This window comes from Phalacrocorax carbo, chromosome 7 (assembly GCF_963921805.1).
Source record: "Phalacrocorax carbo chromosome 7, bPhaCar2.1, whole genome shotgun sequence".
Classification (NCBI taxonomy): Eukaryota; Metazoa; Chordata; class Aves; order Suliformes; family Phalacrocoracidae; genus Phalacrocorax; species Phalacrocorax carbo.
The window spans coordinates 11,988,565-12,014,479 of record NC_087519.1 but is presented as its reverse complement, the minus strand read 5'-3'; the positions used below and the strand labels follow the sequence as shown (position 1 = coordinate 12,014,479).

Sequence of the window (25,915 nt, the reverse complement as noted above, 5' to 3'; positions counted from 1 at the left end):
CTGCCGAGCTCAGCCCCGATAGATGGAGACAGGCCCCGCCACCGCCGACGCCGAACCACGAGCGGGAGCTGCCCGACGCGAGGAGAGCCAGAGTCGGCGCCGAGACCCAGCCCGGCCCTGAGGAGAATGGTGAGGGCGGCGGCGGCTGCGGGGCGCGGGGAAGGGACGGGACGGGGGCGCTGGCCACTGGCTCAGACCCGTCCCAGCCGGCCGCTGCGGTCCTGCCTGCCGCGGCCGCCTGGATCCGCCTCGGCCCCTCTGGTGCCCGGGCTCGCCTTCTGCCGCGGCGGCTGTTCCGCGGGGTGCCCCGGCGGCGGCAGGAGGGATCCCGCCAAGCTGTCACCGCTGGGCCGGAAGGGGAGGCGCGGGCTCGGGCGCCTCGGGCCCGTCGGTGCGCGGTGCCCCGACCGCTAACGGCAGTCGGCGGGGCCCGTCTGTCCGTCCCGCCCAGTCACCCCTGCCGCCACCGCCCTGCGGGCCCTGCCCTTCCGCAGCTCCCGGGCCGAGGCTGACCCGAGCCGCCGGGGCGAGGCTCCCGCCGCCTCCCGGCATTTCTGGAGCCTCCCCGCGTGGTGCCCGCGGGGCCGGCCAGCGCCGCCCTGCCGCCTGCGCCTCCCTGCGCGCCCCGCGGCAGCGCGCTGGGCAGCCGGTCCTGCGGCGGAGGGGGCTTCACCGCTTAGAAACGTGACCTTTCATTTAGTGCTCTGAGTCTGCCCTAGTCCCTCGTCATGGGTTTGCGTAGCACCAGAACTTACACGTTGGACTGTGTAGTTTTCCGGTATGTGGCTGTTCCTTTCTAATCTTTCTGCCTATTTATTTTCTACCATTTCTACACGCTGTCGTATACAAGAGAGTATATAAACCCTTACAAAGAGGTGTATGAGCTTCCACAAAGAAAACACAGTTTTAATTCCAGTTCTTTCTTCTTCTGAGTGCTAATTGTTTCTTTATCCCTATAAACTTATTTCTTAACCGATATTTACAGAATTTAATGAGCCATCGCATCAAGTGCTTTCAAATAATTTTGGAAATCAAAGTGTGGAGTGTAAATCTGTGGATTTCTACAGCCTGCTTGAGCTCCTAGTCAGGTGCTTGTATTTCACGGCATATTGTTCAAAACCACAGGGATTCGTTCCCATGAGCTTCCATTTCTGACTGTATCTGTGAACTGTGTGGAAATGTGGGCTGTCTTTTTCTCGAATCTGCAAATCTGCCACTCTGCTAGGAAGAAGCTGAAAGTGCAACCTTCCGTTGTGACTTGAACGAGTGCTTGACATCTCCCACTTGTGTGGTACTTGCTCTTCTCGACTGAAGTGTGGTTTGTTTTTTTTTTTAGTTTAGTTTAGTTCTGGTGTTTTGTGGGTGCTGACATAGCCCAGAAATGTACAAATTGGTTTTAACCATTATAGATTTGTAAACTGATTGTGGCTCAGCAGTTTTTCTGGCAACGTAGCACCTTTTGTAATGTTTTATACTTACCCAGTGTTTATCAAATATTTTGCAACCACTGTGTTACAGGTGTTTTGCCTGAGTTGAATATAGGACATTTCATGCAAGTTCATTTTGCTAAAAATTTCCCTGCTGCTCCATGACTGTTTAGCAATTTTGAATTACTGGACAGTGTCCAACATTAAATCAGGAATTAGTCTAAAGACTGAGTTGTTCAATGTGGGCATTCTGGGAGTTCAGTCTTTTTTTTTAATGTGTCTGTGTGGGTGAGATAAGTGTCTGCTAGATCATCCTTCATACCTTCTGGTATGAGGCCATTCCTGACTTTGCTATTTAAAGTGGGGGGAAAAAACCTTTGTGCATGTGGAAGTGTTTAGGCTGGTTTTGGACTGTTTGTACATTAGTTTCCTGATCTTTTACTTTGATTTTTTTTTTTTTTTGGCTTGCTTGAGCTCAGGAGCAGGAGGGTGATTTTCACTTGTCATACAAAGGCACCTTGAATCATCACGTTATGCTTAACAGTTACCTCACTTATATTTAAAGATACTCTCTCAGATCGTCCACCTCCCCACGTGGGATATCGTGGAGAGAGGTATTCTATTGTGTTTTAAACTTTCACTTCTCTTCTTGTCCCTTGAGGCTCTGTGTAACTCTAGTCTTGCCACCTTACCTTTTTGTCTTATCACATCAGCCCTGCTTTCCCTGCTCTGCTGGTGATAGATTGCAGCATCCAAACTCCTCTCTTTTTCTCACGGTTATCTTTACCACTTGCTGTGCTTCCCTTTCCTGGAAGCTTTGCACCAACACCCAAACTTTTCCTGCTTCTCTTTCATGTCCCTTCATGAGGTGCATTTCTGTTAACTGTTCTCTTTTTGTGGACAGTCATGACAGATGATTCTTTTCTAAACAAACTGATACTGATTTGAACTTAAATAATCGACGCTGATACAGTAGGGTTTGGCTATATTGGTTTGTCAATTTTACACCAGTTATATTGTGAATAAATCTTTAAGAGGACCTGTCAAAAAGTGTGTATGAAGGGAGGGAGATGCTTTTATACTCTGCAATTTGTGTGCTTGACTGGATTTTGCATAGTAGGTTTAATTTTCTTTCCCAGAAAGACCCTGATTAGCCTAATTAACTATGTATTAAACTCCTATACTAGCAGTGACACTTCTGCTAAACTTCTGATACTGTCAGCATATTGTCTGAAACAAGTCCAAATTTGAAGCTTGGGATTGGATTTTGAAATTGTGGCTTATGCTTTGAAAAATCAGGACAATGAAGTTATACTTCTCATGTCAGTGCACTTAACCTGAAAAATGTATCTTTGTCTTTTTTTTTTTTTAAACAGATATTTATTTCTTTTGAAATTTCTTATTTCTGTTAACCATGTGTCTACTTTGGCCGCAATATTTGCATGCCACGTTAATTTGCTGAAACAAGTAAGATTATTTCTGTCCCACATTTTTAAAGGCAAACTGACACTAAAATCGATACGTATGTTTTCCAGAACTTTTGTCTTTGAGGTAGTTTTCTTTTCTTTTTTTTTTCTGAAGTGAATAATTCTGTCTAGATGCATTGTAGCTTCACTGGTTGAAATTCTGGCAGCTGTTTTTTCAGCAGATATATTACTGAATAATCTCACTTTGTGTGTGCATTTGGATAAGATGCTTAGATGATTATTAAACATAATGTCACTTCTTACCTCTGATAGTGACAAGTAGTGGTGGCCTCTGACAAGTAAGTCTATATGCTTGATTATTTCTACAAAAAATAGTCAGCGATACTGACTTGGCCTGTGGTAAAACTTGAATAAAGTTTGTGGCATGCTTTCTTTGTGTTCCCTGGACTGAAACCTTATTTTGCCTTTATGGTATTCTCTGTGATCCTGTTACTGTCCCTTATTTGATTTAATCCCATCTTTTTTACTCACATAATGAGAATGCACATGTAATGGTGTCCTGTTAATATATTGTGATACAACGTATACCAAAAATGACCTAACTAATCCTTGGTTTCTGTTACTTTTATTACTTTAAGCTTAGGTTTTCTTTCACTTGAAATACAAAAACCATCTACAATTTAAGTAATAGAAAGCTAATCTAACAGAACAGAAAGTAAACCCCAAAACCGTTGTATTGGCAAATTTCACTTCCTGACCTGGCTGAGCACAGGATTAGGTGGGCATCAGTGCTGCTGCATGAGAGAAGAGGTAGGATGTGCAGGAGGGGACTTGCCTTTTTGGTAGCAGCCAGTCATTAGACCATCATCTCCTGGCACACCGAACTGTTGCATCTGACTGGATGGGACCATGGACCCAAGCAGCCGTGTTTTGGAGACCAGTCTCCATCACAGCCATTACACTGACAGAGAGAGTCAGTGAGCAGCGGTGAGGTTTTTTCAGTCTTCTTTACACCTATGTTTTGCTTAGCATGTAGAGTAGATGTGAGCTGTTTTTAAAGTGGGGGCGTGAGCCACTTTCTTTAACTACCAGGTTTGCTGGAATCACAGTATAGCTTGAGTTTCTTTTTTTCCCCAGCCTCTGTAATTCTTGCACAGAAGTAGGTTGTCTAATCACTGTTAGGTGAGCAGGGGAAACTTCTTACCCCTCTGCTCTTTCCAAGAAGGAAATGCCAGTGAATTTCTGACAGGGTAATGAAATATTAAATAAAAATTAAAAAACAAGAAACTGGCATAAATAACGTTGTTATCCTTAACTGTATTTGGGTTTTTTGCTTCCCAAGAATTGGGCAAAAAATGCTCTAAACGTATAGGAAATACCGTCAGAAAAACAACTGTGTCACTGATTGAGGTGTTGATAGTTCTGAAAAGCTGCCTTATGAAAGGACTAGAATATATAACTGTGGAAAGTGGTTTGACAACATATGGTATGAGGATGTTGCAGGAATAGTCTGTAAGACAAATGTAGTGTTGATTGCCAAGGAGATTTTAAAGTATGGTAACAAAGTGACATCATGTTAGAGCGGATTGAACTTGGTTTATAAGTTATTCAGTTTTTTCCCCTTAAAGCAAAGTTCAGATGTTACTGAGGTGGTAGGCTTGGATTAAACCTTAATTCTGGCAATTTCTGTGTTTTAGGATTTAAAAAAAAAAAAGTTGGACCAAGGTTATGGATTATTTAATACTTATGTTATCAAGAGCAATGAAATTTTTTTCCTAAAGACTCTTACAAACTCATTTGAATTCAAGCTGTTTCACGCATTTTCTATTGTCAGATTTTCTGAAATGCGTGTATGGCAAACATGCAGTTGCTGACTTAGTATATCCCAACCCATCTCTATTTCATTTGATTTCAGCTGGAGGAGGATGGCACGTGATATGTGTGCTAACACATCTGTTGACTTCTGACAGCTGCAAAATCAGAATTTTACAGTCTGATTCAGTAACGAAGTTGGTATTCTGTCGTTTGACAGCTAATGTTTTCAGAAGGTGATCCAACTTCAGCAACAGCTATTGTAAACCCTCTGCAAAGCTTTATTGCTACGTCTTCAACCTGTCCATGGAGATCAGTAGTTTCTGTTCAGATAGGTCCAACCTCAAGCGCTTATTTTGTTTAAATTCATGGTCATGTGTTTTGCAAAGAGCAGGCAACTGGCGAATATTCAGTTTCAAAGAGCATGGGTAGATGTGTGCATATAGCTTGCCAAGATATGAAAATTATGCACGTGTGAATCTTATGGATGTCTAGATTTACTGCAAGTAATTGTAATGGCAACAATCTGGGGAGGCCTCTTTCTGAGTTGGAGAGCTTTGGAGCTATTTCAAGGTCTGTGGCAGCTTGGTCAGACTTTTTACTTTTTGGTCATGGATCCTACAGCTTGGTGTGGATGACTCCCAGTGCTATTGGATTACTCCGTTAATTGTTTACTACTAATCAAATGGGATATATTAAAAAAAGATGCAGGTTCTGAGAATTGGCATATTTGTATTAAATTCTGGCTTGCTGGTTTTTTTTTTGGGTGGGATTTTTTTTGTTATTTTTTACTGACAACCTTTTGGGTGATTACTGCAGTATATTTTTGGTGTCATACACTAACAGTTCCTGCTTGAGAATACTTTCTAGGTTACAGCTCTTAAATTAATTTAATCTATGTGTTCAGTCTTTCACCATAATATAACTCAGTAATCTTCAAAGCCTGGGAAAGTATCTGTTACAGCTCAGTCAATGTTAACACAATGGTTATTGCAATCGAATACCAGCCTTTGTTTTGTGCATTGTTCCCACTTACCTCTACTCAAAGAGGTACTTATTTTCCTAATCTTATCTACCTGATTCTTGTCACCTTTGCTAAAAGAGGAACAGAAACAATGTTTCTGCTTTGTAGTCCCCTGACTTGTGTTGGGTGGAATTTTGCAAGATGTCCCTAGCTGACAGTTCGTATCCTAATACCTAATAGGAGTTTTTCTCCTCCTAATCCTAACACTGCAGAGTGGTAACCAGTTTTTGTGAAATGTGGACTTGACAAACTTGACTTTTAAAATTTAAATTTAATAAATTTACATTTATGCCTTCAGCAAATTAATTTCTAGTTGCTCTGCTAGGAATACTGTATTGCACAAGCACTTATGGCCTAAAAACCTCTAGTCTCATGGCATTTTAAGAACTAGTATTACTTAGCAGCCCAGGTCTTTCCACTGTTACTTCATTGACAGTATAGTTCCCAAGACTGACCTGGAGTGCTTGAAGTGCAGGTCTATGTGTTGCAGGGTAATAATCTCAGATACGAGGCAGGGTTGATGTTCAAGTCCATAGCATCTTTACTAGCCGCTCCTAAATCTGCCAAAACTACTCTTAAAGGTGTGGTTGCAATCCAGTTTAAACTCATCTAAGCCCTGGCTGTCACCCTTCCGCCTGTCCCTTTGGTGATTCCTCTGTGCTTAGTCACTGTTTTGGGCATCTGAATTGAATAAACATCTAATCACCTCCTTTTTTTTTTTTTGAGGATTAATTCTGTTGTTGGTAATTTCCCTGAATCGGCTCTCCACGTGACTGCGTAAATGCTGGTGCTGGTATGAGATGGGGTGGGATCATGTGCAGAGGCTTAGGAAAATGGGGTTGCGGCACCCCAAACTTGACATCAGCTGTGAAGCTGGTTTGGAAGCTTGCTCTGAGGTGCTTGAGAGTTGACTTGTGCCATCACATTAGCCAATGCTGTGTTACTCTATGTATCACCCATTCTATGTGAGTGTTTTCTAAGTCTTACAGCCTTGTGTGCAGGTGTGGATAGAGCTGTGCCATCAGAAGTCAGGTTCTATAGCCTCTTCAAAGCATAAACCAAACTGCATTGCAGACTTTGTGTAATTTTAAAGCAGGCATGTAGTAGCTATTCTTGAATACTTCAGTATGAAAGCTCTTGTTTACAGAGGATGTTTTCTTGACCTTTTTTTCTGAATGTCTGCTACCAAGTGTAAGATACGTTTTTTTACCAGATATGCTGTGCTGTAGCCTGTCTTTGAACTGAGCTCCGTCAAGAGGAGATTCACCCCTCCCATCAAGTTATTTCTGTTGGCAAACGATCCACTGCTGGTAACTTGTCTTGCATAACATAATATTGCTAGGTCTTTTTTTCTCCGCGTTATTAACATGCTGCTTATTTGCTTTTCAGTGCTATTCCCATCCCTGTTTCACTTAAGAAGCTGAACCTGTTCCTTTGGGGCAGGAGAAAGTGAAGCTGCATTCTGCTAGTGTATCTGATAGAGCTCAGCACAGCAGCCATGTGACCAGGTTCAAAGATGGTTGTGCTGTTGTACAACATAGCTAAAATTTCATCTATATTGGCTTTGAGCAGTAAGGTCAACACAATATACTAGTTTGTGGCTAGAGCCAGTCTGAAAAATCTCAGCTTCCTTTCAAAGCCTGGCCCTGTGGCTGCTGCGGTCATGCAAGTATTTAGTCAGGTATAACTTCAGTCACCTGAATAGGTTAAATTGTGCACGTGCTTAAGCAACACATGACTGTAATGTAAAAATACCAGCTGTGTAATTACAGAGCTGTTAATCAACTTTATCTTCAATTATAAAAATCAGCTAATCTACAAGAGTAGGTGCAGTTAATGATGTTTTAAATGTCAAAGGCTTACCAGTTTCTCCTGTGTTCCCTGGCTGCAGTATTGTCTAAACTGTAGTTTGCAGGATTCTGTTAAACAGCAAATTTAACAAAACTTAAGCTGAAAGCATTAGAAAAGCACATGGTTGAGGGTGATGTTCTGGCCAAAAAGTTTGGAGTGATTGATCTTGAAGGAATTCCTGCTCATGGTAGATCAAAGAATTACCAATACCATAGCTGACAAATATCCTAGACAACTTTCTAGGAACTTAGCATCATCTGGTGTTGCAAGGCCTCTGGATGCAGAACTAGTTGGAAGAGGCTTGCTCCTCCCAATGTCACAAGCTATAGTTTACTAATGGTGCTGCTGAAAATGTTCATGGGGTTACGCTGCAGACTAGCGCATGGGGCAGCCCTGCGAGCACTTACCTTGGCCTGTGTGAGAGGCACTAGCAAAGATGTGGAGGTTGGGGTGGACGTTAACCTCTTAAACTGGCATTAACTGGCTTTGCAGCCAGAGGCATTGAAAAGCAGAAATATCCCCTTAACTAACCTTTGTCCTTTTAATTTGTGCCAACTTCAGAAATGTTCTTGATGAGGATTTATGCCTTTGCCTCATTAAGCAATTGGTCTGTCTTATTCTTGGTTTCTTTTATAAAAATTTTATGCAGAAAAATCCTTTTTAAGTTTTCAGCTGTAGGAAAAACCCAGTTTATTATGCATACATTTTTCCATATAAATCCTACCTCTGTATGTAGAATTTGGGGACTCTTCACTGTTAAATTCAATTCAATAACAATAATAGTTTCAATTGCATTGGTGAAACAATGTGGTCTTTTTAGGTTTTTATATAGGGAAAGAGGGCAGAAGACAGTCAGCACCCCTTGTCTGCGTTTGGGCCGCCGGGTAGTGTTACAGGTGAACATTCTGCAGCAATGAAGGCTGCTAACAGTTGTTTGTTGTTTGAATACATCAGTCTGGTTGTGCTTGGTGTTCTGTAGCCCATGAGAGAAATATTTGGTACTAGTATAATCATAGGACTTTGCTGGACATGATAAAATAGTCTTTGGGCTGCACTATCTTCCTGATACAGAAAATGTAAAAGACTGAAGCTTTTCTGCCTTCAGAAAAATCCTGTTTTCGGGTTGTAGAAAAGTTTTCTGGTCACATGCATGTAGACAATCTGCAGAATAGAGGTAGACTTTGCAGAGAGCAGGAGGATTATTCGCAGAAGCTAATCAGGCAGTGAGTTCCTAGGCTTGCTCAGTGGAGACAGAGGGATTCACAGCAGCTCTTTTCTCTGCAGAGAAGATGTAGAAAAATTAGCACTGCTAAGATATGGTTAGTCTTTTTGACTATCCTCTTGGGTGTCATTACTGGATTTTTTTAGTTTTTTTCTGACATGTAAAGATCTTAAATGTAGGACATGAAAAATCTCTCCTAATTAATGTATTAGGAGTTAGTTGGGTTTTAATTATACTGTGAATTAGGAAAAAACATCTTCAGTGCCAGATGAGAATGGATGCTATTCTCAGACTCAGGGTATCTACTCACCTAAAATGTGACCTTAAGCAATACGTTCTTGCTTTGTTGGCAGCTCTCCAAGAAATAAAGAAATACCATCTTGGCTTCCTTTTCTTCCTGAACATCAGGATACAGGTACATAAAAAGAATGCCTTTTTGTGTGACAGATCAGTAGTCTTTTCCTGGATGCCTAGAGTAAGTGTGCTTTGGGAGATTATTTTGTACCTTGACGGTATGCTCAGCTGTTTTGGTAACCCACTGTCTTACTGCTACCAAAGGGGATATTCTACTTTCCTTGTTCCCACCTTGATCGTGGCCATATGGTTCTCTTCTGTGCTTTAGTTTTCTACCCAGTCTGCATCTGAATTGGTTCATTCTGACATCAAAGCTACCTGCTCTTCTTTTCCTGGAAATAATACTGTGCTGGTTTAGGGAGCTCAATCAACTCACCAAAGGACTAGTGCATAACTGCTGGTGGGAGGGAAGTAGCAGGGGAACAGGTGGAAGCGCAGAGTAACTTGGTCAGCTTGTCTTCTCTGACTGCACCTTCACTGTATAATTTGAAGAATTGCATCTGTTAAAGCAAATATTTCCCCTATATATCTTGGCTTTGCTGTTATCAGGACCTCTTACTTCCTTACTGTTTTCTTTTGTTTCTCTAGAATGACAGTCTGTCTTCACTCCTTTCCCCCAGTAGGCCAGAGAGGAGCCCGAGGTATAAGTCTAGTACAGCTTAGGGAGGCCTTTGTGCCACATACCACTCAGCATTGGTGAATTTTACTGGAAGTGGGTACGCTGGAGGAAATTATAATAAACAGAAAACATTTGCAAAGTGCAAGTGGTGTTGTGATCTCTCAGTATCATTTAATTAGTTGTTCCCCCCACCCCACATGGGGGGAAAAAAGAGGTTACTTTATTTCTAAAAATCATATATTTAATTTCTGAGTGATTACTTAGACTTGTGGTATTTACCATAGATGTGCTGCAGGTAGCTCAGTTCTGTGAGTAAACTGCAATTCTGCATCAACGTTTGGTTGGAGAGCTGAAAAACTGTAGTTTCTTTAATCTGCTTAAGTAGAGGATACCTGTATCACTGTGCAATAAACAAAAATTAAGAGATAAGATTGAGACAGTAAATTGTACGTCCTAGGGAACTACCTGCATTGCTTCATTATACTTTTCAGGTAGCAAACAGTTATTTGGAATGGTTCTCATTCTTACATTTCAAATTTTTTTCTTCTCGAGATGATCTTCCTTTTATCAAATATGTTTAGTTTTCCCTGTTAGAGCAAAGTGGGAGTTTTTTTTCCCCACAGGCTATTCTGATTTTTAGTTGATATTGTCCAGCTTGATGAATCAGAGTATTTCAAGTCCATACAAGTGTTTGGTAAGAGTTTGTGCTTTTGATTTGAGATCTGAATACTCAGCTTGGGGACGCGAGCTCGCTGAGGCAACCCTTGTAAGACTAGGATAAGAGAAACACCAAAAGACATTCTTCTGTTTCCCTTTGCATTAGAGCTAGCCAGACCTGGGTTTAAATCATAGTTAGCCATTAGGACGTCTGTGCTTGTATCTTAGTTAGCAATGCTGTGTGCCTGTGAAGGACGGTGTGACAGGAAGCTTTGTAGTGCTTTTGGTAAATGGTGGAGTAAAATGGTATGTTTTAGCAGACTGAGCATTGACTTGGAGGTAAAACGAATTACTTTAAGCTCTCTCACAATAGATTGCATTGTGTATATTTTACAGCTCTGACTCTAATATTTAAAAGGAACATTCATGAAGAAGGATGTAAGAATGTAGTTGAGACTTTCAAAACCTGCTAATAAGATGGTTGAATGGTAATGGGAAAATAGGTGTAAAATAATAATATTTCAGCAGTCAGCATGAGGTTGTGATGGAGAGCTCAATTTCTATATGAAACTAGCCTCATGGGAGATCAACAAAATAAGACACAGTAGCTCAAACTACTGTTCCCCTCAAAAACAGAGATAGGAAATTTTAAAAAGTGCCTAAATAAGCATTATATATTATTTCAGAAAGTAATTATCTGCTCTCACATTTGCCTAAATAAACCCAATTAAGTTTCTTTGCACCTTTCTAGAGTAAACAAAACCTACTTAAATAGTTTTAGTGGAGAACTTTATCTTCTGATAAAGAGTTTAGGTACATGGATGTCTCTAGAATGCTGTCAGGCTACTTATGCCCTGAGATGAGGGCTGTAGTCAGCGTGCACTCTTGAGCAACTGCAGACCTAGCTAACTGTGTTAGGAGAGCTAGTTCTCTGTCTTGACGGGCAGGGAAAGTGTAACTGAATTCAGGAGCTCTTTGTTAGTAAGCTGAATTTTAAAAATGCTTAAGTCTCTGTAATTCTACAGGAGCTGAATTGTAATATAGCAAAATCTTGTTTTGGCTTGTTTTCCTCCCAGCTCATCTGACTTTCGGCATCCTATTCTAATCTCCCAAGAATTCTGGGCACTGTAGGGAGTTGACCAAAATGTTCACTTCCCCTACTGTAGCTAGAAAATACTGGCACATTGGTGTGCATCTGTGTACAGGTAGGGAGAATGCAGAGAACAGGAGCTAAGACAAATGTGCTGCATCACACCTCCACAATCCTGAGTAATGCACGTATTCCCCTTGCCAAGGAAGTGAAGGCAGTTCAGGGGTTGTATGACTAACTTCTGTCCCTCTCAGACATCAGGTCCAATGCTGATATTTTAATACTAGCCTAGAACCAGTCTAATATTACTTTTCTGGTCTGAGATGACTTGCTTAACTTATAAAGTGATTTTTTTTTTTTTTTTATGGTACTTGCTGTTAAAGTGAACAAAATTACAAATCTGTTTCAGGTAGTTCTTTGACAGTGTGTTTGTCGAAGGGCCTCTTTCCTAATGTTAGTAGTTTTGATTATAAAAAGAAATTGGTTTTCCCTGATACTGCATCTAAAACTAAGTTATGTGAAATTTCATGGTCTTCAGCAGTGGTCTGGTGCTGTCACGCATTTCACATGCCCACTAGTATGTTGTACTGCACTTCCCTCTCACCCATGCTATTCAGAGAAATATTATTGATTTGTAATAATCTAAATGCAGGCATAAGGCTTTCTGAGTTTGGGTTTTTTTGGGAGGATTTTTTGGAGTTTTTTGGAGTGTTTTTTTTTCTTTTTAAAAAAGATATTCAAAGGGTCGTCTAAGGCTAGCTATGTCAAAAATCCCTTAGTGATAACAAGTTTCCATTGCTTTAGTGAGTTAATAATAGCCTACTTAAGTCAGCAGGCACCAAAATGTTTGCTGTGATGATAGCGAAGTACCTTTCTTTGTACAACACTAGAAATAAGTCAGATTTGTAAATGGAACAGTGGTAGAGCAAGACCAACAACATCCACCCTTCCAGCTTGCTTTTGTAGTTGTAATGTGCTTCAGCACATAATGCATTAATCAGATGTTCATGTACTTCATGAACCAGAAAGGCAGAACCGTCTTTAAATGTGCAGCTCAAATAAAGCTGAAATATAACCTTTGCATTAGGTGAGGTGAAACTTGCAGCCTGTATGCTGTCTATGAATAGTGGCTGCTAGAGCTGAGCTTTCTTCATCTGGGAACAAACTGGAAGCAAATCAAGGGTAGGATTAATTATTTGGCTGGTCACAGGAGCCCTTTCTTACTGAATTATTTCCCGAGGTGGCCACCACTGATTCCTTTCTAACATCTGTGAGTTGTGTTCCGATGTGATGGGGAAGGGACTGAAGGTTGCTTGGGGAGTACAGCCAACGGATCCAGGCTATGTGAATTGCTTTACCTCTGAAAGCATGCCCAAGCCTCATTCCTTCCAAAAATAAACCCAGACTTTATAGGATTGTTCCTACACCCTGTGTGGCATGTGCAAGGTAAGCCCAGCACTTGCCAGAAATGTGGGGTATGAACCAAACTAATTGCTTCATATGGAATGAATCTGGTCAGCCAGGCAGTGCAGAGGTTTTAGCAGCCATGCACAGTGTGTCCCATTAGTCCCTGTGGAAAGGACCGGGTTGAGTGGCCGTCCTTGATACCCACAGAAATTATTTGACCCACTTAAAAAGGCTTGGCATCATTTCTGTTGCGTGTTGGTGAGTAGGTACGCTGACTCTTACCTTCCTGCTGGTCTTATTTAAGAGGGTGTGTAGGCTTGCAGTCTGCAACTATGGTAAGATTAGAATGCCTGCAGACTACCTAAATCGTTGGTGTCAAGAGAGGTGAAGAGAATGCAGACTATACAATTGTATATGACTGTAGATAAGGAAGAAGTAGGCTGTGTGTTTAAAAATGTAAGAGATTTGGGATTGGTTAATACTGGTGACTCAACATAATTAAAAATGAGTTTTGAAGAAGGGACCCTGGCGGAAAGAAGCAAGCACTGTATGACAGGTTTGAAAACATTCCTATGTACTTTTGCCATGTATTTTTTTGGAATCTCTCATTTGAACAAAGTGGGTATTAGAGTTAAAAATGTTGGCTGAAAAGCTGCAGCTATATTTTCCTTGCAGTTACTACCACATGCTCCCTTTCTATCCTTTTCTTTCATCCATGGTTGTACGTCTTAGAGGGTAAAGAATTATTTTAATCTCTTTTGAGAACTCAGTGGGCTAGTTCCTGGTTTGTTGCTTCTAGACCATACCTTTGTATATGTTTTGAAATACTTCATGGAAAGCATTGAAATTTGGTCTGGGAGCTCATAGAAATTAATTTATTAATTTTTTAAGAAGAGCTAAATATTTTTTCTTTTGGTAGTATTTCATTAGTCAGGAGGATTGCAAATGTAAACTATGTTGAAATCAATTTACTTCAGTTTACAGCAGTGAAACTGGTTTACCTTATGCGTTTTCTTTTTCCTATCAAAATTCCAAATTCTGTTGATAAAAGTTGGGAAATAAAAAGCAAAATACATTTCCCCCCTGCTCCCAGTGAGATACTCTGCTTTTCTGAATGCGTGTTCAGGAACAGCGTGTCATCTGCTGTGCTGACAGAGTCTTATAGAGTCTCTGGTTTTGAAAACTTTATTTAATCACTGTACCTGTTAATTGGACATTTAACTCTGAAGATGTTTATTGTTAGCTGAGAGAAAGCCATTTTGGAATTACACCAGTGTGTGTGTCTTCTGAAATCAACTGATGGTTTATTCCAGTGTGATCTGAGATGTCTCATAGTGTAGAATCAGTTGAGAAATATTTTCTAGGTACATTTCAATATAGTTTTTGTGCCTTGTATGGATGGTATATGCATTTTAAGATTTAATACTTTCTAAAAAGGAGGAGTAATTTTATGACTGGTCTAACTGCAGAACAGCATGCACCTTCACATGGGTGTTAAACCAGCAATTTTTTAAAGAATTCACTTAAAATATGCTGAATTTGCTCTGAATTTCCCCGAGAAACCTGTATTGCAGTTAGAAGATAACTTTCCCAATAATGTGAGTAAAGTGGATTGAGTCTGAATATAATTAAAATGTCCCAAAAATACTAGGTCTGTCGGTTTTATTCTGGTGCGTCAGGATTAAAAATAACAACTTCAGAATGTTAAATTCTGTATAGTAATTTATGGTCTTCTGAATTAAATGAGTCTACAAAAACGACCCCAACAAACAATTTTATGCTTTGTGATTTGTTGGTGAAAAAGTTCCCCCGGAAGCAGCCTGTCCTCTAAATAGCACATGGGAATCACTGTTCTCAAGTTTGAGAGAGCTGTAGAAACCTTTTGACAAATCCCCAGTATTCTTTGCATCCAAAACTGCATGTGGATTTGGTGAGTTCGCTGGTGACTGTGTTATGTCAGAGAAGAACTTGATGAAACAATAGCTACTCTGTTAGAGATCTGGATTGCTGTGAAAACTGTTCAGAGCAAATCTCCTGAACTGTTTAATAAAGAATAGGATTGTTGAAGGTTTGTTTCGGCACTAAGGGAGCCATTGATACGAAGATTGGTATCTTCACTTGCTGGCTCATTTGAGGTATGCTTCTGAATACAGTGCACAGGAGAATTGACAGGAGACTTTCTCTGACTGCCTTTTTACTTTCCCTGCTTCCTCAACAGTTTTTACTTCAAATAAATCCAATATTTTTTTTTGCTGTTGAGCAACGTATTTTTGGGACTGTAGCAATATTTTCATTAGAGAAGTCGTTCAACCCAGAAAACTAGAACTGTTTGGTTTCATATAAGTCAATTGAAGCCAGGTGAACCATTTTGCTTGGAACAGGATCTTCAACATAGCAGAGACACCTTTCATGCACGGTGGGTCTGTCTGTGTCTGAGCTATTGGGGTTCCGTGGCAAGAGGTGCTCCAATGGGTTTGGGAAAAAATAAATGAAACAACTTCTTGTAGATGAGGCTGGTAGTTGTTTCAGAATAATAATAAAATAATCCTAATGTGGGCTGCAGGTAAAATAACCTTGCAAAAATTTTCATTTGCAGTGGATTAAATAACAACTTAAGATTAATGCACAGTCCTTCTCATTTAGAGTGACATACTTCACAGGGTTATGTTAAAGCACTCTGTATAAATATCATTTGGCATTGTGATAACATTTAGGCCTTTTTGTCTTTCTGATATTGCACATGTCCATACTTTCTATAGAAGTTACTTTAAAAATTGGTAAGGTTGACTGGCATTCTAGTTACTGATTCAGGAACAGAGTTTTGTGTACTTTTTGTATGTGCTGTGTATTCTCTGGACAGACAGTGCTGTTATTCTTCAGCAGAGAGTCTTTGTTTTAAATATAGTTCATAATACTAGCTGGCTAAATGCTTTTCTTTCTTCCCCTCCTCCTTTAAAAAAAAAACAACAAAACAAAAATCCCCAAACAGTAATTATAGAGGTATGTAATTTGAAATTGCAAGGAAAGCAAGTAAATTAAATGTCTGGGCTTTGCTGGAGCCAAGAATTTAAAACAAACGTTAGCAAATACATGGCATCAAACTGCCTACCTTTTCCTTTTCTCCTCCCATCTGCTTATTTACTTAATGTTAGCTGAAGTTCTGAAGGCTTTCCTCAAATGATAAAGGTTTCCTTGAGGAACGGAGTTGTGCTCTGCTATAATTTTTAATACAAAATTTTAGGTATTTTCTTTTGAGAATTGTACATAACTCTCTTTCAGATAACTCTCCACCCCATACACAACAGTTTAATTACTTGGCTCATTGTGGGATGCACGTTTTCAGTATCACTCAGTTAATTTGTACCAAGAACAAGTCCAGGTACTTTGCCTGAAGCATGGTTCTTACTGCCTTAAGGGTTTGAAGCCCCTGCCAGAAATCTTTGCAGTGAGAGCTGGCATGCATTTTATTTATGGCACCTCTTCCCACAAGAAGTTTTATGAATTCTAAACTACTTGATATGCATTAACTTAATTGGTTATCATATTCATCCTGGTTTGGCTTTATTTGGTTTTGTTCGAAGTACTGAGTATAAAAGCAGTAAGATAAAGGTTTGTTTGCAGTTTCTGCCTTTGAGCTGTAGCTGCAGGAGCTCAGTGCTCAGTTAGGGGTTAGCTGGCTGGGCAGGGATCACAGTTCAGTCCCATGGTATATAGCACATGTTTGGCTAATGGAGCAGGTATCTTAGATAAGAGATCCTCTTGTAAATCATGAAAAGAGCGTGTGCAGTATGTATAGTTATATAAGAAGCAGTAACTTGGCAGTAGACATTTCCTTGAATGGACAAGCTAAAGGATGTTCTTAGTACAGAATGTCTCTTAGAAATGTTTTGAAACTTACCTTGTTGGTTTTAAGTGACCTGGATGGGTAGGACTGCTCTGTGGCAGTGCTGGCATGAGTATTCCAGCTGCAGACAGTTTCTGCTGTATCTTCTTGGTTTTGGGCTTCCTGAATTTTCTTTTGCCCAAATGGAAGCTTCAGCTTTCTGGAAAATTGGAGGCAGTGGGGAAAGAGTATAGAGACTATTTATTTTTAAATAAAGGACAAATAAAATTGGAAGATCTTTTCCTTTACAAACTATTGCATATATTGAATTGCCTTATAGTGTAAGCAAAGGTTTGAAACCTGAAATAGGAGGTGCTGTAGAAGATTATATGATTTGCAATTAGTAATTGAAATCCCCATTATCAGCCTTCCACAAAAGTCACAGTTTGGAATATTATTTTTTAGTCCAGTTCTGTTTCCTGATTCAGCTGGCCGGCTTTGTAGAAAAACTGTCGGCAGAACTGCTAGGTTGTTATGCAGTGTTTCAGGTTTGAGAGTGATATATTTAGGGTAAGTTAAAGTTTAGTTTTGTAACAAATAATATATAACTTAGGAGCCTCCAACGGTATACAGTATTACAAATGAGTAGAAGGAATAAACTGGGATCCTTTTGTACATGAAGTTGTTCATGATTGTCAGCTATAAAGTATATTTATACCTGCCATATTTGTGTTCGTTGAAAGTCATGCAAGTTATTTTGAGATCTTGCCAAATAGGAAAGCTTACTTTCTATAAAGAAAATAATTCAGACCAAGTTTGATAAACTTGGAGACTTTCACAATAGTTTGATAGGCAACAGTACAACAGAGCCTTATCAATTGCTGCCCTGCTAGAACTTAGTCATCTTATTATTTTAATATGTTGAGTAAGAGGCTCTTTACGAACACGTGAGTTGAAGCGGGGAGAATGGCAGATGGCTGGAGTTTTTTTCTGAGACCTGATCTCATACTGTACTTGGGTGACTGGTGCTTTTCATTTGTAACCTGCTATATACAAAACCTTAAATTGTAGTTAACTTTGTGTTAAAAGTTTCATTCTGCAAGGATGCTTGTGAAAAATATCCATCATGAATTTCAGTAAAGATAAAGTAAAGAATTCCTTGCATCCTGAGCAGGTACACTTAAATAACTTCTATTATTGATGCTTTGGAGTGCTAATGCTATTGCTGAAACAAAAATAACTAATACTAAAATGGCTATGGTAAAACTTACACCTGGTATAAAAGGTTGTGGGATTGTTTTGGCTTTTAGATACTTCCAGAAGTTGAAAGTACCGTAGTTGGGCACATGCTCTTGAGTTTGTAGTTCAGCAAATACTTGTTTAAATTTTGTTTCAAATAGCAATTATAATTATTTCAGCACTTGTGAAGCTTTTATGAAAGGACTTATTTATTGGAAATAGTATAAAGTATTTCCTTTAATTGTGATCCCAGGGTGAGTATATCTCTCCTAGTGTATTGAATCAAATCTATGTGCCCTTTGTTTCTTGAAGTTCTTTCAGAAGTACTGAAAGACACAGTGATCTTTGTTAGCTCAGAAATCAGTGCAACCAGAATAAGGTATCTTGCATAACCTTCACAGCTTAAAGACTGAGAAACTGCCTTGTCGGCTACTTCAGAACTAGGAGTTAGTACTTACTGTAGTACATCTTCCAAAAAGTAAAAGTTAAATGTTTTTTTGGTGTGCAGATGAGATTCTGCCAACACTGACTGCTAAGATGTCTTAATGTGGTGAAATTTTCATAGATATCTTACCTGTAGGGAAAAGACAGTGAAGGTAGTTCTGGGGTAATATTAACTGTATTAACATTTTTCTTGTAAGTCTTTAATATCATGTAGCTTGAGAGATTTGAAATGTGCGAGAGAGAATCTGGAAAGCTCAGATTTTTTTTCCCCAAGGTGCAAGTTTGAAATGAAAGAAAGTAAATAGTTGAAAAATAGCTCATTATATGTTGATACTGCTCATGCTTTTTACTAAAATCTGACCATATGTTTTTGTGGAAGGGTTCATAGCTCTTCCCTACCCTCCCCACCCTTTTCTTTCCTTTTTCTTGAATAGCAGCACTACAGAGCTCACTGTACTGAGAGCTCCTGACCCATATTGCCTGTAACCTTCATGTAAGATAAGCCTTTTAAAATACCCTAGCAAAACAGATTGCTCCAGTCAGCAGAAGTCGCCCGGTTACTGGAAGCAGAGTTTAAGAGGTGTAGTTGTGTATGCTGCAGAGATTATTTAAAAAGCTTTAATAACAGTAAGCAATTTTTAAAAAACAGTTTGATAACTTACATATTGATTTTTTTACTACTGACTTGATCTCCTATTTTAACTTAATCTTTAGCTGATAAAGAAGTATTTCTTAGGGGTAATTGCTGCAACTAATTTATCTCAACAGTGTCCTCACATCATCTTCCTTTTCTGGTCATCACAGGAACATTATGTAATAGTAGTTCTTTCTTACAAGGAAGTTGATACTGTGTGCTATTTCTTCCTACATTTTTAATGTGATCTTTACCAGTTTATGGGAAATGTTTCTCACTTACTCTGTTTTCTTTTTGGTTTGCTTCCCGTCTCCCTGCCTTTTCCCAGCTTCTCAACTGGAAACAAGAATCTCTAATTATAAAGTTCTGTATAAAATATCTTGCAATAAAGGTTGATCAGTGTACAGGAGTGCTGCTGGAGAGTCTAATTTTACAATAAGAAAAGTTCCAAGTATGTTTTAATAACATTATAGAGCTTCCACTACATAAATAATATAGATGTACCCCCACTGAAATTACTGTCACTACTGAAGAATAGAGAGAAATCTTTGAGTGGTTAAAACTGTACATTCTTTTAAATTTCTTTGTTTTTTCAGATCCATTTATTATGAAGGGTAGTGTTGCACATTGTGAGCCAGTGTTCCTTGTCCCCAGCTCTGATCGCCATTTAATAATAAAACAATATTGCATGGAGCAATCGATGCAATTATTTGTGGTTTATATACTTCACATTTCAATATCTAGCATGTTATGATGCCTGTGATAGCTTGCTTCAAGGTGTGGTTTTAGCCAGCTGACTAAAACATATAAGTATTAAATTACTCTTCTTTATCTTTTTATGTTCTGGAGGATCTGCAGAGTTCATATGTAAGCTTAAATTACTGCAATGCTAAAGTGGTGATCTATACAAGACCTCAGTTTTAAGAAATGAAGTAAAAAAATACATAGCCATATAAACAGTGGGGACACTCAGTTAAGCAGAAAGCAGCTTCCAGAACTGGGATTCATATCACAAAGGCTAAGGCTTAATAGTGTTAAAAAATACTATGAGATGAGGAAGCTAAAAATTTGGACTGCCTACTATATGTGTATTTTTACATATAGTATGATATACATATATGAATGTACATATATACATATATCAAATTTATTTTATAACACTGCTAATCTTCTGATAAAGGCAGAGGAGGGATAAAACTATTTTGAGCCCAGCTCAGGTAAGGCAGGTATCCTAGGAAATATCCATGTCCTTCATGGGAAATGATGTGCTTCTCTTTCCTTATCCAAGAACTGAGGATAATGCTACTGAAAGAATAGAGATGAATTCTGAGGACAGCAGAGGAAGAGATCTTCTCTTTCACAAGGCTGTTAAGAGTCAGTCACTTCGATTTTCCTTCTCCTTTGGAAGAGAAGAAAAAGAGGGAAAAGCACTGTAATGGAGTCGTTCATAATACCATGATGGCATATAATGTCTAATATTCTGCTTTTCCCTTGCTAGGCCTTCTTTCTTTCCCCTTTGTAAGAACATTCTTTCCTATGTATAGCGAAAGGAGGTAGGACAGTAGTGAATAATGGCTTTGGCTATTCATTCCAGGTGTTTAACATATTAATTTAAACGTAAAATATATGGTGTGAGTGCTCATTCTGTTGTTTACTGCTCCTCTTCCCTGCCATGATTCTTCCCTGTGGGTTCTGCCTCTACCTTTCTCCTACCCTTCTTCCTTTCTTCGGAAGTGCCTGTACCCTGCAACTTTCCACCCTCTTTGGAAGAGACTGGTGGCCCTCTTAATGTGAAGCGAGAAACTGGAGCAGCAGTTTGTTCCCGGCTTGACAGATTCATAGTCAAAGTTCACTAAAACAAATATTGGAAGGAGATAATGATGAATAATGTGGGAAAGATCTGCTGAGTCTGGGAAATGTATTAAAAGAGGGTGGGCAGTTGAGCAGTTTTCCAGGGGCCTATATTAAAACTAGCTCGTACATTCTTACTTGTAATAATTTCTCTGTGTTATCTTAAACTGATCCTGAAATTGTGGTGAGTGAAAAGCCATCTATCTTTACTGAATCTTCTGTTATAATAAATCTGAAAAAATATATATATCTGAATTTCTTCATATTTTCCTCAGACCTCTATTTAGACACCTGTGAGTAATACAGATCAGTCTTTTTTCCCCTCATTGTAAAATAGAACAGGTATGAACTGTCTCAAATGTTTCTACAGGTAAAATGTAAACGTATAACAGGGCATGTTGTTAGCAATGATGAAATTTTAATGTAACCTTAATAAGGATTTAAAGCAATATTGCATAAGGTGCAAATTGGCATCTGAAGATTTTTTCTTGTTTTTAATTACTAAAAATCATGTCCGAGTTCCTTTCCCAATGTATTGCTGAAACATGATGTAGACATTGGACGTTATGCATATTGTTTAGCATCTAATCCTGAGATTATCGTGCAAGATAATGTTATGTGGTTGTTTAATGCAACTAACTTAAATTATGTCCACCTGTTAGAATAGGTAAGAATACAAAGAAGTAAACATTTCACGTTTCAGAACATGTTTCAAGTTTAAGCTTAAAACACAGCTTAGAGATGCCAATTAAACTTGTTTATTGAAATTAAAAGTTTCTTGGTGAAGAACAAAGGTTATGACCTATTTATTGCTAATAGAAAAGATTGCCAGTGTTGTTAGAAAACTGCCTTACCCGCAATTTCAAGATGAAAATTTCACTTCATTAAAAAGGTAAATGGATGAAATTACTGTTATCTCAGTGTAGTGCAGTTAATTTTTAAAAATTTCAACTGATTTTTTTTTCCTTAGCAAGGTAGGTACAGTATATTTTGAAGTTGTTTGGGAGGTTTTGGTACGTCTTTATTTGCATATTGCAAATTTTTGTCATTTAAATGTTAGCTTTGAAAAATATTACTTTGGATTTTAATGGATTTGTGTATAAAATAAGGTTTGTAATGATTCTAGTTGCCTCAGTTTTCAGGCAGTGTGAGATGCTTTTATAGGGTCATATATGGTTTTATTCATTTTTGGGAGACAGCAAAACATTAAAAGACAATTTAACTTCCTTGTTAGATACTAGTTGCCTTCATCTTTAAATACCCCTGCGCCCCCATGTTCTAATTATTGTTTCCCTAAAAAGCATTTTTCATTGCAAAGTTGTGTGATATTTATTTTATAATACTGTTGCACTTTTTATTTTTCAGTCCCAGAAATCCTGGATAGAAAATACTTTCACCAAGAGGGAGTGTGTGTATATTATACCAAGTTCAAAAGACCCCCACAGGTAAACGAGAAATGAGGCAAGAGCTCATTGCTGCTCTTTAAAATTGAAAGAAGTCAGTATTGTAAAGAGAGTGTATAATAGATTTTTGGACTAACTATTTGTATAAAATGCTGTCTTTAGTTCACTCTTTCATGACTGCGCATTCTCACTCTTTTTGTTTAGCTTGGATGGTTTTTTTTTTGCCCTTTTCTGAAAGCACTTTGGCATTGCAGAAATCTCTAATAAATCTTCCCCTGTTTTGTTTGCTGCTTCTATGGTGTGTCTGCAGCATGGGGGTTTTGGTGGCATAGGTTTGAAGTCAGAAAGTCTCATAGGGATACACTGCTGTTCTTGAAATTCGAATAGTGTGAGTGTAGAGTGAAGTGTAAAAATAAATGTGACAGTGCAGGAAAAAGGATAAAAGGATTCATAGAGGAATAAAGAAAAACAAGAATTGTGATGGGAGAAAAAAAAGAAAAAAAAGGCTGAAGAAATATTTGCTTCTAGGGGAAGTAGATAAAATAAGAGCAGTTCGGATATCAAAAGATTTCATGTGGTATCTAGTAATTTTTCATCCTTAAAGGTATGCAAGGAAAAATGAGGATGAAAAATGGGGAAACATGTTTCTAGAGGGGAGGCTGAGACTAATGAATAATATTTTGCATATCTCATGTGCTGCTTTTACCTTATGCTCAATTAGAGATGTGAAATCAAGCAAGTCAGTGTATACCTCTAACATATCTAATTGGTAGAGACTACCTTCACTAAATGTTATAGCTGTGATTTTAAGAGTTCGTATAATGATTGAAATTGGTGTGCATGGTCATGACGTTTGTGTCACAGATCAAATAAGGTCAAACTGAAAACAGAGTCAAAATAGGTATTTTAAGGCAGTTTTGTCTCCCCAAAATGGTTACTATTGTCATTATGGGTATCAAATCAGCTTTTTTTTTTTTTGTTCCTTCATATATTTAAGAGCAGCTGAGAAACCTTTTTAGAACTTTTGATTGCTTCTATTTCAGTCTTTTCCATGAAAAAAGTTATAGATCTCTTTTGTTCTATCAGGGCAGAGCATTATTTTTCTTTTAAGAACTTTGTTTTTAAGCAGAAAAAGAACAAAGTAAATGCTGTAGAATTTTTAAGTTATTGTAAATAATTCACCACATTACTTGAAACCGTGTGACGTGAGAAGCTTTTAGAATTTATAGCCATGATTGTAGCACATGGAAAATTTGCAAATGCAAACAAAGTAATTAGGAAGCTGTTAAAATTTCCAGAGCACTTCACAAGGAACAAAATGATCTTTAACATTTGCACTTTTAGTTTAACCTGTTTGTAACATACAACGAACTTTACAACTTTTTGTCTGTCAATTTCTAAGAATCACTTACTGTTGCTCAAGAATTATGTGTAAACAAATCAAATGGAGACAGGAATATTTCATATATTTTGTTGATCTGTACATTTTAGTATAGATAATTATACTTTAATAAGTGTTAGAGAAGATCTAAAACTACAGTTCAGTATTAAATACATAGATGATTAATAGAGTGTAACTTCAGTAGAGGAAAAAATTAAATTCTTTATGCTCAAAGTCTGAAAACAGTTTAAGACTACTGTATAACGTCTGTATTTGTACACTTTTGCATACTAGCTCTTAACCATAATCGGTTAACAGCTGCTCATGAAAATTACGGAAAACAGTGGTATAAATTTATCTGCTATGTTAGTTTTAAATGTTAAGAAAGCTGTTAGCAGGAAAGCACAGAAAATGTTTAAGATGGAAGCAGGTAGAAATGAAGAGTTGTTTTAATATCATAAACTTTATGTAAAGATACCATTGTCTAAGGTTGGTTCAAATACATCTTTTTCTGCACATGCAACTCAGAAATTATCAAATAACCTTCCCACACAGGTAGTTCTACTTGTATGTATATTAGAAGGAGGAATATGTAGAATAGATGCAGCAATGTACAGTTAGGATGAGTCCAAGAAAATGCTGGTCTGTAAGTAACTTCTCACATCTAGCAAAATGATTCAGTTTGAGTACTGCTGATAATCCACTCTGAAATAGTCCTGGGCTTCATATATTGATGGTCCAAAGCCTGAAAACCTGTCTGAAGTTTCAGGACTGAAACTTTTGTGTGTTTATATGTTTTCACTTGTCTGTCTTTATTTTACATGACTGTAGTATACTTGGCAAGTTACCATGTTATAAACAGGCAAACTTGGGCAGCATATTTTCCATTTACTGGCGCTCTCTTTTGTTCAGTAATCTTTTGTAAGCACATGAAGCGTTGTGAGTGGTCTGTTCCTCACCCACCCCCTTAAAATTGAAGCTGAAATTTACTCATGTATTTAAATATTTCTTATAGATGCCTTCCAGGATGTCAGATTTGTCAGCAACTTGTCAGGTAAGAGTTCTTTGTAATTACAATATTTATGAATATTTTTTTCCATTAAATAAGTGCTTTCATAATAGGGTTTTAAAAAGTTTTGATCAATATTGCAAATGGCAAGTCGGTGAAAGTTAGATATAAAACTAGTATAACTTGTTAATAAAGAACTCTGCAATACAATATCACAGATTTATAAATGTTATATAAATTATTTGGCTTCAAAGAATCAGTTTTCTATGTTCTGACTACCTCAGTTCCTTCTAGCCTCCAACTTGCTATCTCAGTGATTGTCAATATTTTGCATAATAATAATAATAATAACGTATTGTAATTAATTCTTGCTATAAATATTTATGGCAACAAGCTTGGTCTGGAAAAGAGGTTTATATGATATTTAGAATCTTTGCTTTCTAAATCTGATATATCTCTGTTATGATAAAATAAGTTCTCCTCTCGTCTTCTAATAACAGTATTTACTCAAGTATTCTAAATTATATGGTTGGGTGCAGGTGCTGTTGTGGCCGCTTGGTCAGACAACATGCTTGTTTTACTGCAAGTCTTGCTATGAAATACTCCGATGTGAAGCTGGGTGAAAACTATAATCAGGAAATAGAAGAATGGTCAGTGGAAAAACATACAGAACAGACCTCTACTGATGCTTATGGTGTCATCAACTTTCAAGGTGGCTCTCATTCTTACAGGGCTAAGGCATGTATGATGTTTGGTTTTTTTTTTTTCCCTTACTCTAAACATGTTGATAGAGGTGGTGGATGCTTCATTTAACTGCTGAAACGGAAGGCTGAAAACAATGGCACCCACATTGTGACAAACCTGTGCCCTCTATTGTTCTATTTTTTTGTAAATTGTTATATGAATTCTTTCTAATTTCCATTTTTTAATCTATTTTTCGTAACAACAGTTGCTCAGATCTATCAGAATTAGTTGTATCCATGTACAGTCTTACCTTCAAATTGCAAATGGTGATAAGAATTTGTAATCACTTCAGCAAAACATTCCATTAAAATTCAGAGTCACTGTTTCAGACCATGAAAATACAGCTTACTCATCTGTGCTGCTTGCTTACTCACTCTGTTCAATTTTTGTAGGACCTGTTAAGTAACATCTGCTATCTGAACCCTGTATTTGTAATTTTCAAACTCTGAAAAATCATTTAAAAATTATGGACAGATGTGGAATATGCTTCTTTAGTA

General features: G+C 38.2%; 1 protein-coding gene across 2 annotated transcripts in view; it reads left to right on the top strand.

The window, feature by feature from the left end:
• Positions 1 to 25,915, top strand: part of TRPM7 (transient receptor potential cation channel subfamily M member 7) — a 58,722-nt gene continuing 32,807 nt past the window's right edge. For both annotated transcript variants that reach the window (XM_064456331.1, XM_064456330.1), the window contains exons 1-4: positions 1 to 129; positions 22,247 to 22,326; positions 24,681 to 24,719; positions 25,214 to 25,412. In XM_064456331.1, the coding sequence (XP_064312401.1) occupies positions 127 to 129; positions 22,247 to 22,326; positions 24,681 to 24,719; positions 25,214 to 25,412 (321 nt within the window). In that variant the 5' untranslated portion in view covers positions 1 to 126. The remainder of the gene's footprint in view (positions 130 to 22,246; positions 22,327 to 24,680; positions 24,720 to 25,213; positions 25,413 to 25,915) is intronic.